This window comes from Mizuhopecten yessoensis, unplaced genomic scaffold, assembly GCF_002113885.1.
Source record: "Mizuhopecten yessoensis strain PY_sf001 unplaced genomic scaffold, ASM211388v2 scaffold8111, whole genome shotgun sequence".
NCBI classification, from domain to species: Eukaryota; Metazoa; Mollusca; class Bivalvia; order Pectinida; family Pectinidae; genus Mizuhopecten; species Mizuhopecten yessoensis.
In genome coordinates this window covers 717,989-731,265 of record NW_018407384.1, presented here as the reverse complement: position 1 = coordinate 731,265, position 13,277 = coordinate 717,989, and the positions used below count along the sequence as shown (strand labels likewise).

Here is a 13,277-nt window from a genome sequence, read left to right as displayed (position 1 = left end):
ATGGACAGAAGTGCATCACGTGTCCACCGATAAAAACCGATATCGACTTGGAGTGCGTGATTTTTGTTGAAGGACTGGGTGTTTCTAAAAATAGAATTATGCCGTGTTTTCAAACGAACGAGCCGTCCCGCTTCCGCGGCCTTTTTATTGTGTTATTTTATCAGGTTGCTGTTTTAAAATAATAGAACAATTGTGGCCTTTAACTTCGGTCAATACCTGGATTTATCGACCCAAGAAAACCAGGTATCGTCAAAAGTCAATATATATATTCTCGGGTCGATAAATCCAGGTATCGGCCTCAGCCAAATGCTATAAATGAATAGCAGTATATATCACAACATCAAAAGAAGGACAAAGTATAACACAACATCAAAACAAGAAACAAAACATGCCTAAGCTTCAGCAAACATGGACAATATATATCGCAATGTCACCACAATAGGACAAAATATAACACATTATCAAAACCAGGACAAAACAAACCACAGTGTCAATACACAAGAACAGATTAAATCAGTGTCAACACATGAAAAAATATAACACTTCATCAAAACACAACAACAAAATTTACAAAAATTTCAACTATCAAGGATAAAATGTACCTTAATTTCAACTCTCAAGAACATAAAAATAATATTACATACACAAAGACAAAATATGTACTGCATCGTCAACAAGATAAAACGAAATATGCGAGAGCATCAACGCAAAATGACAATCCTTAACAAAGTGTCATTGCAAAGGGACAAAGTGTACCTCAACGTCAACACACAAGACAAAACATACCACAGCGAACAAGACAACACTGTTACGTAAACACGCAATGTCAGATATATCAAAGCGTCAACACATAAAGATAAAATATATCATAGTATTAATACACAATGACAGATATATCAAAGCGTATAAACATAAAGATAAAATATATCACAATATTAATACATAAGGACAAAACATACCACAGCGAACAAGGACAACACTGTAACGGTAACACTCAAAGTCGGATATATCAAAGCGTCAAAACATAGTATTAATACACAATGACAGATACAACAAAGGGTCAAAACATAAAGATAAAAGATATCACAGTATTAATACACAATGACAAAACTTATCACAGCGAACAAGGACAACACTGTAACGTTAACATGCAATGTCAGATATAACAAAGCGTCAAAACATAAAGATAAAATAAATCACAGTAACAATACACAATGACAGATATAGCAAAGCGTCAAAACATAAAAATAAAATATATCATAGTATTAATACACAATGACAAAATATATCACAGTGTTAATACAAAATGGCAAACTATACCAAAAACATAAAGACACAAAAACAAAATCGATCATATTAATACACGGGGGAGATTATATAACATTGCTTATAACGTCTTTTAGAATATATCACTCCTGTGTGATGTAAATAGATAAATCCCAACCTAAAGGTAAGATTTTTAAAGTTTTGACTTAAAAACTATCACGGTGATTATTCTTTCATTTCCATTTGGTGTAGAATAGGGAAATTCCACCCGAGGAATTTTCAAATTGCATTAAACCTGAGGTTTGTCGAAAGTTTTGTGCCAATTAGATAATCCCAAGGGATCAAGTTCACTATCCTACACCCGAAGTTATGAAAGAGTATTTTCTCGTTCCAGTGGCTAGAGTCAACTCGGCATAATTTCCGTATCGTGACATCGAAAAAATGCTGCTTTCATGACGTCACACAATCGGTGTCCCGCTGTGATGTCATGAGATGTGATGAGGGTCACCTCGTCACCCTGTGATGAGGGTCGATCTTGAGAACAGATATGAAGCAGAAGGGCAAAGGGAAGAGGAACGTTCCTATTGATTTCGAGCATAGTCAATCTAAGGGCAATGTCACTCTTACTGAAAATAGTATTTGTCCCATCCTTACAACAGAAGAAGCTCAAAATAGGGTGCTCTTATGGTGAGGAGGAAACACAATCACGATGCAGTTGGATTGTCTGATATCATGGTCAATACTACTAAAATAGAAATGTCTAGAACCTAACGGTGTGTACTTACTTCCAGATAAAGTTGCAAAAGCAAATATTTTAAATCGCAGTCTCTTACTAATGATATCGATAATATATCGACAACAAATGATGCTCTGAGACATCGGGGTTATGCTGCTCCTGACGGCACTCTCGTTTACAATTACGCTTTGATATACCTTTATAATGTATCATATCTTATTCTGTATGTGAGGGCTACCGTAGTAATCCATTAATAACGATAACGATAGTCTGGTGATAGGGCTCCTGTATGTCAGTACTTTTTCTGCAGTTGACAACAACACACCATCCACTTGTATCGAGGTAAGTGTCTTCTCTTCTCTCTGTATAGATATGTTATGGAGGGCGCAGTTCCACTGTAATACACATCAATATTATATGATCATACATGACTTTGTCAAACAAACTGTAAGCAATGTTGACCTCGAATTACATGCTAGGGGTTTTTCTTGGTTGGTGCGAAAAAGGAATCCATACCTCATCAACATGCTATAGTTGAATTTAAAAGAGTGTACAGAATCATACCAAAATATAACTCAGATGACTTTACCATAAATCCTCCTCAGCGTGCCATTGTTCTTCATCTCCATACAACCATTGTTCAGTAATACAAAATCACGTAATAACTAACAATCTACTAACATAATGTAAAATTACGGCCGATTTTCATGAAAAAGCTAGAGAGACTCCTTCTATCACATGGAATGTGAATATCAAAAACGGATTGATTCTTTAGAATACCACGCCGTGAAATGTAAACACAAGAGAACGTGAAATAGATTCACGTTCATAGTGGGTTAAATCTGTCATATCCATAATTCAAAAACAAAATTGAAACTGGAAATCAAAAGTGAACCAAAACAAAAGTCCTAGTGTTAATGTTTTAATTCGATGTCCAAACCCTATTCAATGATCTGCATTAAACCTATGTTGTAACGGCGGCAGGCAGATCAGGCATTTTCTATCTCAGTCGTTTCAATTATAGAAGGCCTGTATGATAGCAAATGAAACCCTGTCTACATATTTCCATTTTATTCGACAGACGAAATACTAGCTTACCTTGCATCTGTATAACATTTTTATGAAATTCGGAAATTTTAGAAAATCCTAATCAACAATGTTTAATCGCGGTTTAATGTCAGGCACTGGGTCACTTAACCGAACACTAGGGCTTCACCTGGGTACTCCAGTTCGCTCCTTGTAAAAGACACTCTTCGAGCTCCTGTCCAGGCCAACAACAGTAATTGGAATACGTTGAAAAACTTGTTTCGCAAATGTTGTAAACTAAATGAAGGTTATATATTCTATATAAAATAATAACTCATAACATCGTTTGATCCATTCTGTGGATTATCTCCTCTAAAAATAACAGTCTCTAACTGTTTCCACTCCTCACTTTCCATACCTCATACCACACTGAAAGAATAACCTCCTTTGCTAGTATGATATCTTTTACTCCCAAGGAAAAGCAAGCCGTTATATGTAAATGAAATTGTAAATTAGTTGGTGCATATGTTCATACATGCATCTAGCTGATTACAATGAAAAACAATGGCAGCGTTTGATATCTAATCACAGTGTTACCACCAGTAAGATAATTACAGTCACAATGTCACAATGAATAAGCTGATTACATGGTATAACCACAGTATCACTAACAAAGGATTTAGTTGAATATGACAAAGTTTTAATGCTACATTCACACACTGTAAACACGGTAATTAAAGTTGGCTAATTTATCTTTCAGATCAACGACGCTACGATGTCTCGAAGTCAGACTTATTCTTTGCAGACTTTGGAGAGTAAGGAACCATTACCAGCAACGACTGCAGAAAATCAAACTGTGACTGAAATAAAAAGCAAAAAAAAGTTTATGAGATTTCTAATTCTAGGGTTTACATTATTGTCGCTCATTTACAGTTTTGTTCTTGCCCAACTTGTCATTGTGCAGTACGTGTACGCGAATATTCACAAGACCTACTATCCTAATGTCAGTTTCAGTACTAACGAGTCGGGATGTCAGCTAAACACAACGTCACAGCTGTACCGCGATCAACAAACCGTGCAAAAGATGGCATCTCAGTTCATCATTTACGCAGAGTTGGCAAGGGGGGTACCGGGAATATTTGGTATTTTCTTTTACGGTTCATTAAGTGATAAATATGGTAGGAAACTTTTTCTCCTCGTCCCTTTCATAGGAAACATGCTAAAATGTGTTCTGACTACTGTTGGCATATATTTGGACTGGAACATTTACATATTTATTATTTTTTTCTTCATTGACGGATGTGGAGGAGGTTGGGTTTTGGCAGTATCTATTGTTATGTCAATAGTGGCTGACGTGACCGAACCCGGAAAAACGCGGATATTTGTAATAGCCATGACCGAGATATCGTTGGGATTAGGTTTGGTCATTGGAAGTTTTACTTCCGGTTTCATCATAAAAGCAGAAGGTTTCATGTACGCTTTGCTGATCAGTTCCTGTTGTTCGATCCTTCCATTCCTGTTATTGGTTTTCGTACCCGAAACGTTAAACAAGACAGAAGATCAACAAAGAAAATCCACAACTCAACTTGCCTTTGACATTTTCGTGTTTTACTTCAGAGATGCCGCCCTTAATGGAAAACGGAAGATATTTCTGGTTTGCATGCTAATCTATTGTTTCGTCATCACAGCATCGTTCGGTGCCAACGGAATAGAAACTTTGTTTGGATTAAATTCCCCATTTTGCATGAGCTCAGTACAAGTGGGTGTCTTCATTACCATGCGCACCGGCATACCGTTTGTTCTGGGAATGCTACTCTTCCGTCCACTACAGCTGTGTTTGGACGAGTCTCTCATAGCTGTCATCGCAAACCTGTCCCATTCTGCTGGTTATATCTTAGAGGCATTTGCTTATAGTACCTTGATGCTTTACTTTGGTAAGTATGTGACAGTTATATTAGGTATTCGTTGGTGCAGACTTTCTATGTGTGTTTGTTTTTTCTTGTAGAAACTTTTTAAGGATAAATATTCCATCGAAATATTTAAATATATCCATATCGAAGACATTTAAATCTTACATGTGGTACTACATCGGGGAATCATGCTACGCGGGCTTTAGTTTCGACAAATGTGTTCTCCAGAACATCAGAGTGGTATAGCATCCTCACAATCGTATTAGTAAAGTATTCAGACTTACTGTATAAGATGAGATGTCTAAAGTACTTCCCGTCGTTGTGTAAACATTCGTGGATACACGATATAAACAGTTTAAAATGTATACATAGTCTTAAATTAATCGTTTATACATTAATTAATTCGAAGCAAATAAAGCTGTATTGCTTGTCTGTGTCAACGTAATTGCTATATGTATGTGAGCGAATTAAGACAAAAGAAAGGTAGTTGAAGATGTTTGATCAGGAATTCTTCATTGCTATTTGTAAAAATGACATTATTGTCCGAGTTGTTTCATTGTTTTGAACTTTGGTAACGCTGATAAGTCCTAAATTGACAAAAATATTAACCTCGTTTTGCTTTCTGCATTAATTATGTACTTCATATCTTCGTAATGCTAGTGACTATTTAACAAATGTGAAAGAAACTTCCTGGGGTAATTGTAATTTGTTATTTATAGTTTGAATTTAAGAGCTAGATTGAAGATGTTGTCTTACCTTTATTGATGCACCAGTTCTCGTTTTGTTCTAGTTCCTGTATTGAGCTTTGCTAGGACCATGGCAATTCCTATAGTTCGGGGAATCATGTCGAGTCTAACGCCGCAGGAAAAGCAAGGTCGGTACTCGTATGTAGATCAATGTCCTATAAATGTATGAAAAACAAGGTCGGTACACGTATGTAAAACAATAGCTTTACTCGTTTATAAACAAAGTCGGTACTCGTTCGTCATGATAAGTAGAAAAAGTTGATGGACAAATTTGATGATCACCCGGTACATTATCCTATTGTAAGGTCGGTACTCGTTAACAATTAATTACAAGTTTGGAACCAGAATGAAAACGTTAGGTTTGTTCTTGTATGTTATACGAAAGTCGGTTTTTGTATGAAGTCTGTTAAAATATAACCTCGTTCTATAAGAGTTGTGAGTGTTGCCATTGATATGTATATATTCTAAACATAAGTCCTACAACGAGATGTAGTCCATCAATAATTTCTACTTTGATTTCATTTCAGGAACAATGTTTGCCGGGATAGCCATCGTGGAGACGTTTTGTACCCAGTTTGGCAGTTTGACTTCCACCGTTGTATATGGCCACACCGTGGAGACATTCCGGGGTGCAGCCTTTCTCGTCCTTGCCGGATACACCTCTGTCGCAGGAGTATTATCATTGTAAGAATATATTGAACAAAATAAAGTGAATAAACAATTTGACTCATGAAGAGAATTTAAGGTGACTGTTTAAAAATAAAACCTAACTATTACGAGAAAAACATAAGATTCGTTTATATGTCTATAGACGCAATCGGTACCTGTGAATAAATGCATTTCTAAGAATTTAATTGATAAAAATATTCCAGCAAGCGACAGTGAAGATGTCCGAAAACAGGGGTCTGTATTCGTTATCTGATAGATATTTTTGTACTTCCAGTGTGTTATACAGGATCACCAGGCGAGTGAAGATGCATCTTTGAAGTGATCAGAGTATTGTGTGAAGACTCCGACTGTTACTCAAAAACCTTTGACGTTATATTCGATACAAACATAGTATTATCGAGACATTAGTTTGCTTTTACTTTCATTTGTGCATAAATGTTTGTCTTCAAACAGAAAATTATATTCATCACTTAATTCAATTCTGGTGCATATATTACATACTCTGTTTTCCTTGTATATATTTATTTATTTACCACATTCTTCGTGAAAATTTTAATTGGGTGTCCTTAATTTGTAATAGTTATTTATTATTTACAATCAAATGATTAAGAAATAATTGTGATACATTTGCATGTTTAAATATATATACTATAATTTGTTCACCTGGAAGAATTAAATATGTCTTATCGCCACATGTGTACTATTTTTTATTTTTTTTAGTTTATTGAAAATTGTAGATATTAACTAATTAACACTTTCACAGTCGACCGATTCAAAGTGTTTCTCTGTTTACATATCATCAATAAACGATATCCATGGTAAATTATACTTTGTTTAAACGTTGCTTAATTTAATGTATTATATCTAATAACAGTAACCCCATTTTTTACATATCCATACAATACTTACACTCAATCGACTTCCTAAATGATCTTAGCCGTTATAGGACTCTTAACTAAGTAAAACCACACCAACAATCAACTGACAAGTTATGTTCTCAACATTTCGCTATGTCACTATATATCATTTTTTCTTCTTTGTTATATTACTTTTAATACTCTTTATAATCTTTGTGTATGTGTATATACAATCCCTGTAAAGTGAATCCAAAGAAATACAGATAAAGCTATTCACTATTTCTATATTGTTTACATTACAGTCAAGTTATAGTTCATGTGAGACCTTACCTGTAACAAATATCATTACGTAAGTTCAATATTGTCTTACAGACGCCATCTATTTAATTGATTTGGAGGTTTGTTTGCCGAGTCTGCCAAAAGTATAGTAATATCTCCATACAATAACACAAACATTTGTAAATGGTAGTTAACTTTCTAGCTTGTATGATATCTCTGATAATCATCGACATCCACTTTTAACTAAACAAACCATTGAAACAATTTAAAAGATACAGAGTAGGGATTGGGATTCTTGACACTTCTGTTCTTCCTAAATTAGATAAGAAATTATTTGAAAATGTAATTAATTATTTTGGTCATATAAAGATTACACGAAACAACTGTGTGATACAGTGTAATTCTTTTTGGCAAACTGCATCTATTACGAAATTTTAAAGGTGTGTCACAGGTTTGTGCTTTACCTTCAACCCCTATCATACATGTAAGTAATAAATAACAAAAAATAATAAGATTACTGATTAGTTTACTCTATAACTCATATCTCCAAACACTTTCAAAGACTTTTTTTCAAAATCGATGAAGCGAGCCTGTTTTTTTATTTTTTATTTTATAATACAACTTTAGAACACAGTAAAATATGTTATCTGTGGTTGTGTGATTGCTTCTAAAGACAGGTTTGTTTTCTTGTATCATTTCTGCATGCAAATAGAAGAGAATATTGTACTCACACAACTGATCAGTGGACGAACTGTAGTTTTCAGTGTCATGCATGTTGCTTTTGTTTTGGAAAACTTGTAATATATTTCCCATTGACCATGTCTTCGGTATTTATCAGTTTCAAAGATAAAGTCGAATATCATCACATATAATGGAAACGTTAAATCAATTTGTTTTGCACATAGGATGTTTATAAAAAGTTACTGTCACGATGTATAAACGGATTTGTTTGCAAAATTAACGTGTTATGTCTTTTCCTGAAATGGGAAAGATCTCAAAGAAGCGAAAGAAGGTGTCAGATGAGGGTGATTCTTTCCATAATGTGTCACTAGACAGAATATATTCCGCTGAGTACGGTTATTGTTAACGCAAACGATAATGTATGCCATTATCATCGCCCGGATATGTAGATGGCAACAGACCCGCTGCCATACACCAAGATCTTACATATCTTACAAAGGTATGTATGCATGAATGATGAAAAACAAGTCGAGCCTAAGAACATCGACGATGGTAGTTTTGTGTTTTACAGTAAAAATGAAAAAGTAATTTCGAATATCTGTCAACAGATTTTTATTATTTTCACTACATTTGCTTTTTCAACTCAGGACATTTCATAACTATTGTTGATCATGCGCCACGTCTTCTAATAATATTTGAAATATAAGCGAGAACAATATTCAGGTAAAAGTAATCTTACATAACGAATACTATATGATCGAATTCAATGGAACAATGAAAATGTAAGCCTTATTGGGAAAAAAACTCAGTGAAAATGCAGATAGCTTTAATACGCAAAATTATGTGAACACAAAATAGATTTTATTTTGTCAAGTTATCAATGAATTAGTTTTACCACATTGCGGTGTTAATAAAGTTTATTCAACAGTTGATTATACTAAAGCAGGACTAAAGATCTTATGAAAAAACATGGTCAAATGAAAAACATCATTGTCTAACTTCAACGGATGAAAGTCGGAGGAAAATCATAAGCACTTATTGAATAGAGATCAGGTAATATAAGGCTTGAAAAGTGATTAACACGGGCACGATAAAAAACACAAAGGTGATATGTTAGGATTGATATATAATAACAATCCGAAAGAATACTTCACTTAGGCGAAGCAGCGTAATAAACTTGAAAACAAAATTCCTCCTCTAGCTATAAGAAGTCGTATAAAATAATCAACTATGACAATCAATTACAAATCACTTCTGTTTCTGTCTGTACCAGTCCCACCATCCATGATGAGTGTTTCTGAGCATAGCTATTTACTCTAAGTATCGTTCATGTCCGGGGTGTAGGATAGGGAAATTCCACCCGAGGGGTTTTCATATTGGGTAAAATCCCTGGCTTCCGGAGGATTTATAATTTTGAACCAATTAGAAAGTCTTAAAGCTAGAATGTTCCTCCCTTACATTCCTGGGCATGAAAGAGTAGTGTATTATCACATAGAAATGTCCCATGTAAGAAAGGGGTCTAATTTAGAGTTAGAAAAATCTATCTTTACACGTGCCGATTAATTTTGGTCTAGGGGGGGTAACTCAAAAAGACTGTCGTCTTCAAGATAACAGCACTATCCGTATGAAAACGGGTAAATGTACAGGACTTTATCGACAAAAAATGAGATGTTAGTATATAGAAGAAAACTATAATCAAACAAAAATTGTTCGGAGAAACGAAATATCCCGATGACAGCCGTTCGATGCCGTACACCATTCCCCAGTAGACTAGGACCAACTTGTATTGGAATTCATTGCTTCGGCCAGAGATACACATGACGGAGGGTAAGATCAAGCGTAGGAAAACAAACTTGCAAATATTATGAAAGATATGTCCAAAAAAGAACTCTTACACTTCCAATATCAATGTAAAAAAGTCCATTGTACAACAACAAAAAGACTGATAACGATTTACGAGATAACAACCAAGTCCATGTCACAGGCCACAGGAATGCCAAATCCCTGAATAACTACAGAACACTGAATGATACACACAAGTTGGAGATTTCCAGCCTCGGTTTGGTGTACAGTTCTACAATACTGCGGATCAGTCAACAACATAGTGATGATTATGAAAGTGGAAAGCTCTAAGGAAATCAAAACACTGTAGTTTTATAAGAAATATGCAAATTTCGAACATCAAACATGGCAGTGGTGAATTCAATTACATGTATATCATAAGATTTTATTAAAAATGTTTAATAAGAGTTTAAAATGAGACAAACGGCAACCAAATATCACACTTTTTTTCGACAAGTAAATATAATGAGAGAAGAAGTGTCTTTCATATGCGTATGTGTAGGATAGGGACATTCCAGCCTAGGAGTTTCCTGATTGGGAAAACCCCCTCTGGTGGAATTTACATTTCCAACATACACACATATGTAAGGGTCTTAGAGTAAATATCTATGATAACGTCTGCTGGATACCTGTCAGAACGGTAACACTTATCACGGATAGACGGACACAGACAGAAATAGAGGTGATTTGTAAGTGTATTGATTATCATAATTCATTGTTGCATATGACTTCTTTCCGCTGGTGAAGGAATTTTGTGTTCAAGATTATTCTGCTGATGTTTAATTTTCCTTCCTTATGATAAAAACGTTGCTTAGCGTTCACGTTATGTTGAAAAATGTACTGGTTGTACGAAGCAATGAAGCCTTAAACAACGAAATAAGTGACATTTTGATGTATTGGTGATAATATAAAGTCTTTATTGATAGGGCTAGATATGCATTTTCGAACTGTTCTATTGAACATAAAAATAAGTAATGCTGATAATATCAATTTCAAAAAATCTGGTTTAAGGCAGATTGTAAATCAGACAGAACAAAAACCAGGTTATATAAGAATTATGGTACAGAAGGATGAGGGACTGATAACAAAAATAATTTAAGAATGTTACAAAGCGAAATATTTATTCAGTAACTAAATATCTTAAAAGAAACTAATTAAAAGAACAAATTAAAAAGCTATGGAATTAATGGAAATCTTTTAGACTGGCTATCCTATTATGTACAGAATCGCCATCAACAAGTCTTCATCCACAATGTTACTTCTCACACTAAAACAACTAATGCTGGTGACCCCAGGGTTCTGTCTTAGGTCCGCTTCTTTTTCTCTTGTATATCAACGATATAACTGATAACCTTGTCAGCCCTTCCCGTCTTCTTGCTGATGATACTTCCCTATCCGTCTCTTCTCCTTCCACAATTGAACTTGAAACTACTACTAACCGAGATCTTGAAAACAATCATAACTGGGCAGAAAATTGGCTTGTTAAATTTAATCCTAATAAAACTGAAGCACTACTAATTTCAAATACCAATACTGAGCTTGATGTCAATCTTATTTTTAATAATGTTAATATTGATTTTATTGAACATCATAAACATCTAGGCATTTTCCTAGATGCTAACTGTAAATGGACTCACCATATTGATAACATTTGTAAAACTGTTACGAAACAAATAGGAATTCTCCGCAAGTTAAAATATACTTTAAATCGCAAGACATTAAACAGAATTTATCTTACTTTTATACTCCCTCTGCTAAAAGAAATTCTCATCCCACCCTCCATCCCCTGCATACTCCTGTTTCTTTATCTTATCCGGAGCTAGAGTTTGTACTTTATGTTGTATTGTGTATGTACTTTGAGATTCGCATGTAAATGAAAATTTGAACGTATTTTTACAATTTGTATTGCGATACTGCTGCTGAGTTTTTATTTGCAGGTCTAACAGGCTGTGTGTTCAGACCAATAGTTTCTGGAGTGCCAAAGTGCCGAGAACTTAAGAGACTGAAAACTAGCTTTATCGGTGCTTGGACTTAAGAGACTGAAAACTAGCTTTATCGGTGCTTGGACTTAAGAGACTGAAAACTAGCTTTATCGGTGCTTATTCAAGTGGCTGGATTAGAATGGTGGGCAACTGATGAACTTTAATATTCAGAGAACTTTGCTTGTTTCGCTCATTTCTGATATTTGCTTTGCTGCAGTCTTCTCTTTCAGGGCAAGATATGGCGGGCAGGTATATAATTCACATTTATTATAATGTTTTTGTTTTATATGTATTATTGGATTGTGTGCTGCTCTCCAATAGTCTCGCTAACAAGTAGGCTAGGAGACTATTAAATACCTGCTACGGTGGTATCCTGGGGGTTGGTGGAAGGACAGTGCACAGTCTCATAGTAATCGACCCACTAAATGCTTGCCAAGCGATTCCCTGAGAGCTTAGTGTGGATTGATTAATTGTTTGTTACTCTTGCGAGAGTGGGTGATATAATTATATCAGTGGTTCCTCTTGCGAGAGGGGTTTGTACAAGTACACACAAAATCTGCTAGGTCAGATAGCAATTAGCTTCATGTCCGGTTCCTGCGGGAAGATATTTAGCATCTATGATTGCTTATGTGTGTACTTGTGTTAATTACGTCTTGCCAAGGACTTACCTGGGGGACAAAATTTAGGTAAACCTGCCCGCCATGTTTTGAGGTTGTACAGTTAAAAATAAACAAGGCTGCAGCCATTTAAATCCAATATCATTGTTTGGTTTTTTGTATATCTCGAGAAATATAATAAAATAAATTATCAAAGGGAGGCAACTGCTATATTCCTACACCGCATTATGAGTTCTGCTACACTTTTTGTATTAAAAACAATGATCATAATCATAAATAATTGTCTTGATAATTTGATGCAGATACTTTCCCATGCTAAACATTAGTCACATATTGATACAAATCATGGCAGACTTTTGCTAAAACAAGTGTATGAAAACGCCACAATATGCAACGGTTCTGGTCAGCGATGATCCCCGTCAGCCCCGGTTCCAGTGAGGGCAGCTCAGCTGTTAGACACTGTTGCCGGCATGTGCCATGTCGAACTCAACTAGCGGACAAGACAGCAATACTTTACGTAGATAATTGTTTTCAAAGGTCATGTATGATGCAAGTGTAGTATTCCTACCTATATGTTGTTGTTATATATAACGGTATTGATACCTCGTGCCTGTCATGATTTTTGCATGCTTCTTTTTCTTTCGCCGCGATGTTTACATTTGGCCT

At 35.1% G+C, this 13,277-nt stretch overlaps 1 protein-coding gene across 1 annotated transcript; it reads left to right on the top strand.

Moving 5' to 3' along the window:
• Positions 1 to 2,293: 2,293 nt before the first annotated feature.
• LOC110454938 (solute carrier family 46 member 3-like) lies at positions 2,294 to 7,039 on the top strand. The gene is made up of 5 exons (XM_021504758.1): positions 2,294 to 2,344; positions 3,789 to 4,962; positions 5,729 to 5,812; positions 6,212 to 6,368; positions 6,628 to 7,039. Exons 2-5 carry the CDS (start codon positions 3,804 to 3,806, stop codon positions 6,668 to 6,670), a joined length of 1,443 nt encoding a protein of 480 aa, XP_021360433.1. The 5' UTR covers positions 2,294 to 2,344; positions 3,789 to 3,803; the 3' UTR covers positions 6,671 to 7,039.
• Positions 7,040 to 13,277: the final 6,238 nt, after the last annotated feature.

Coding starts and splice junctions, on each gene's coding strand:
- LOC110454938 (XM_021504758.1), top strand. CDS start 3,804: ATGTCTCGAAGTCAGACTTATTCTTTGCAGACTTTGGAGAGTAAGGAA. Junction 4,963..5,728: donor TACCTTGATGCTTTACTTTG/GTAAGTATGTGA, acceptor GTTTTGTTCTAG/TTCCTGTATTGAGCTTTGCT. Junction 5,813..6,211: donor AACGCCGCAGGAAAAGCAAG/GTCGGTACTCGT, acceptor ATTTCATTTCAG/GAACAATGTTTGCCGGGATA.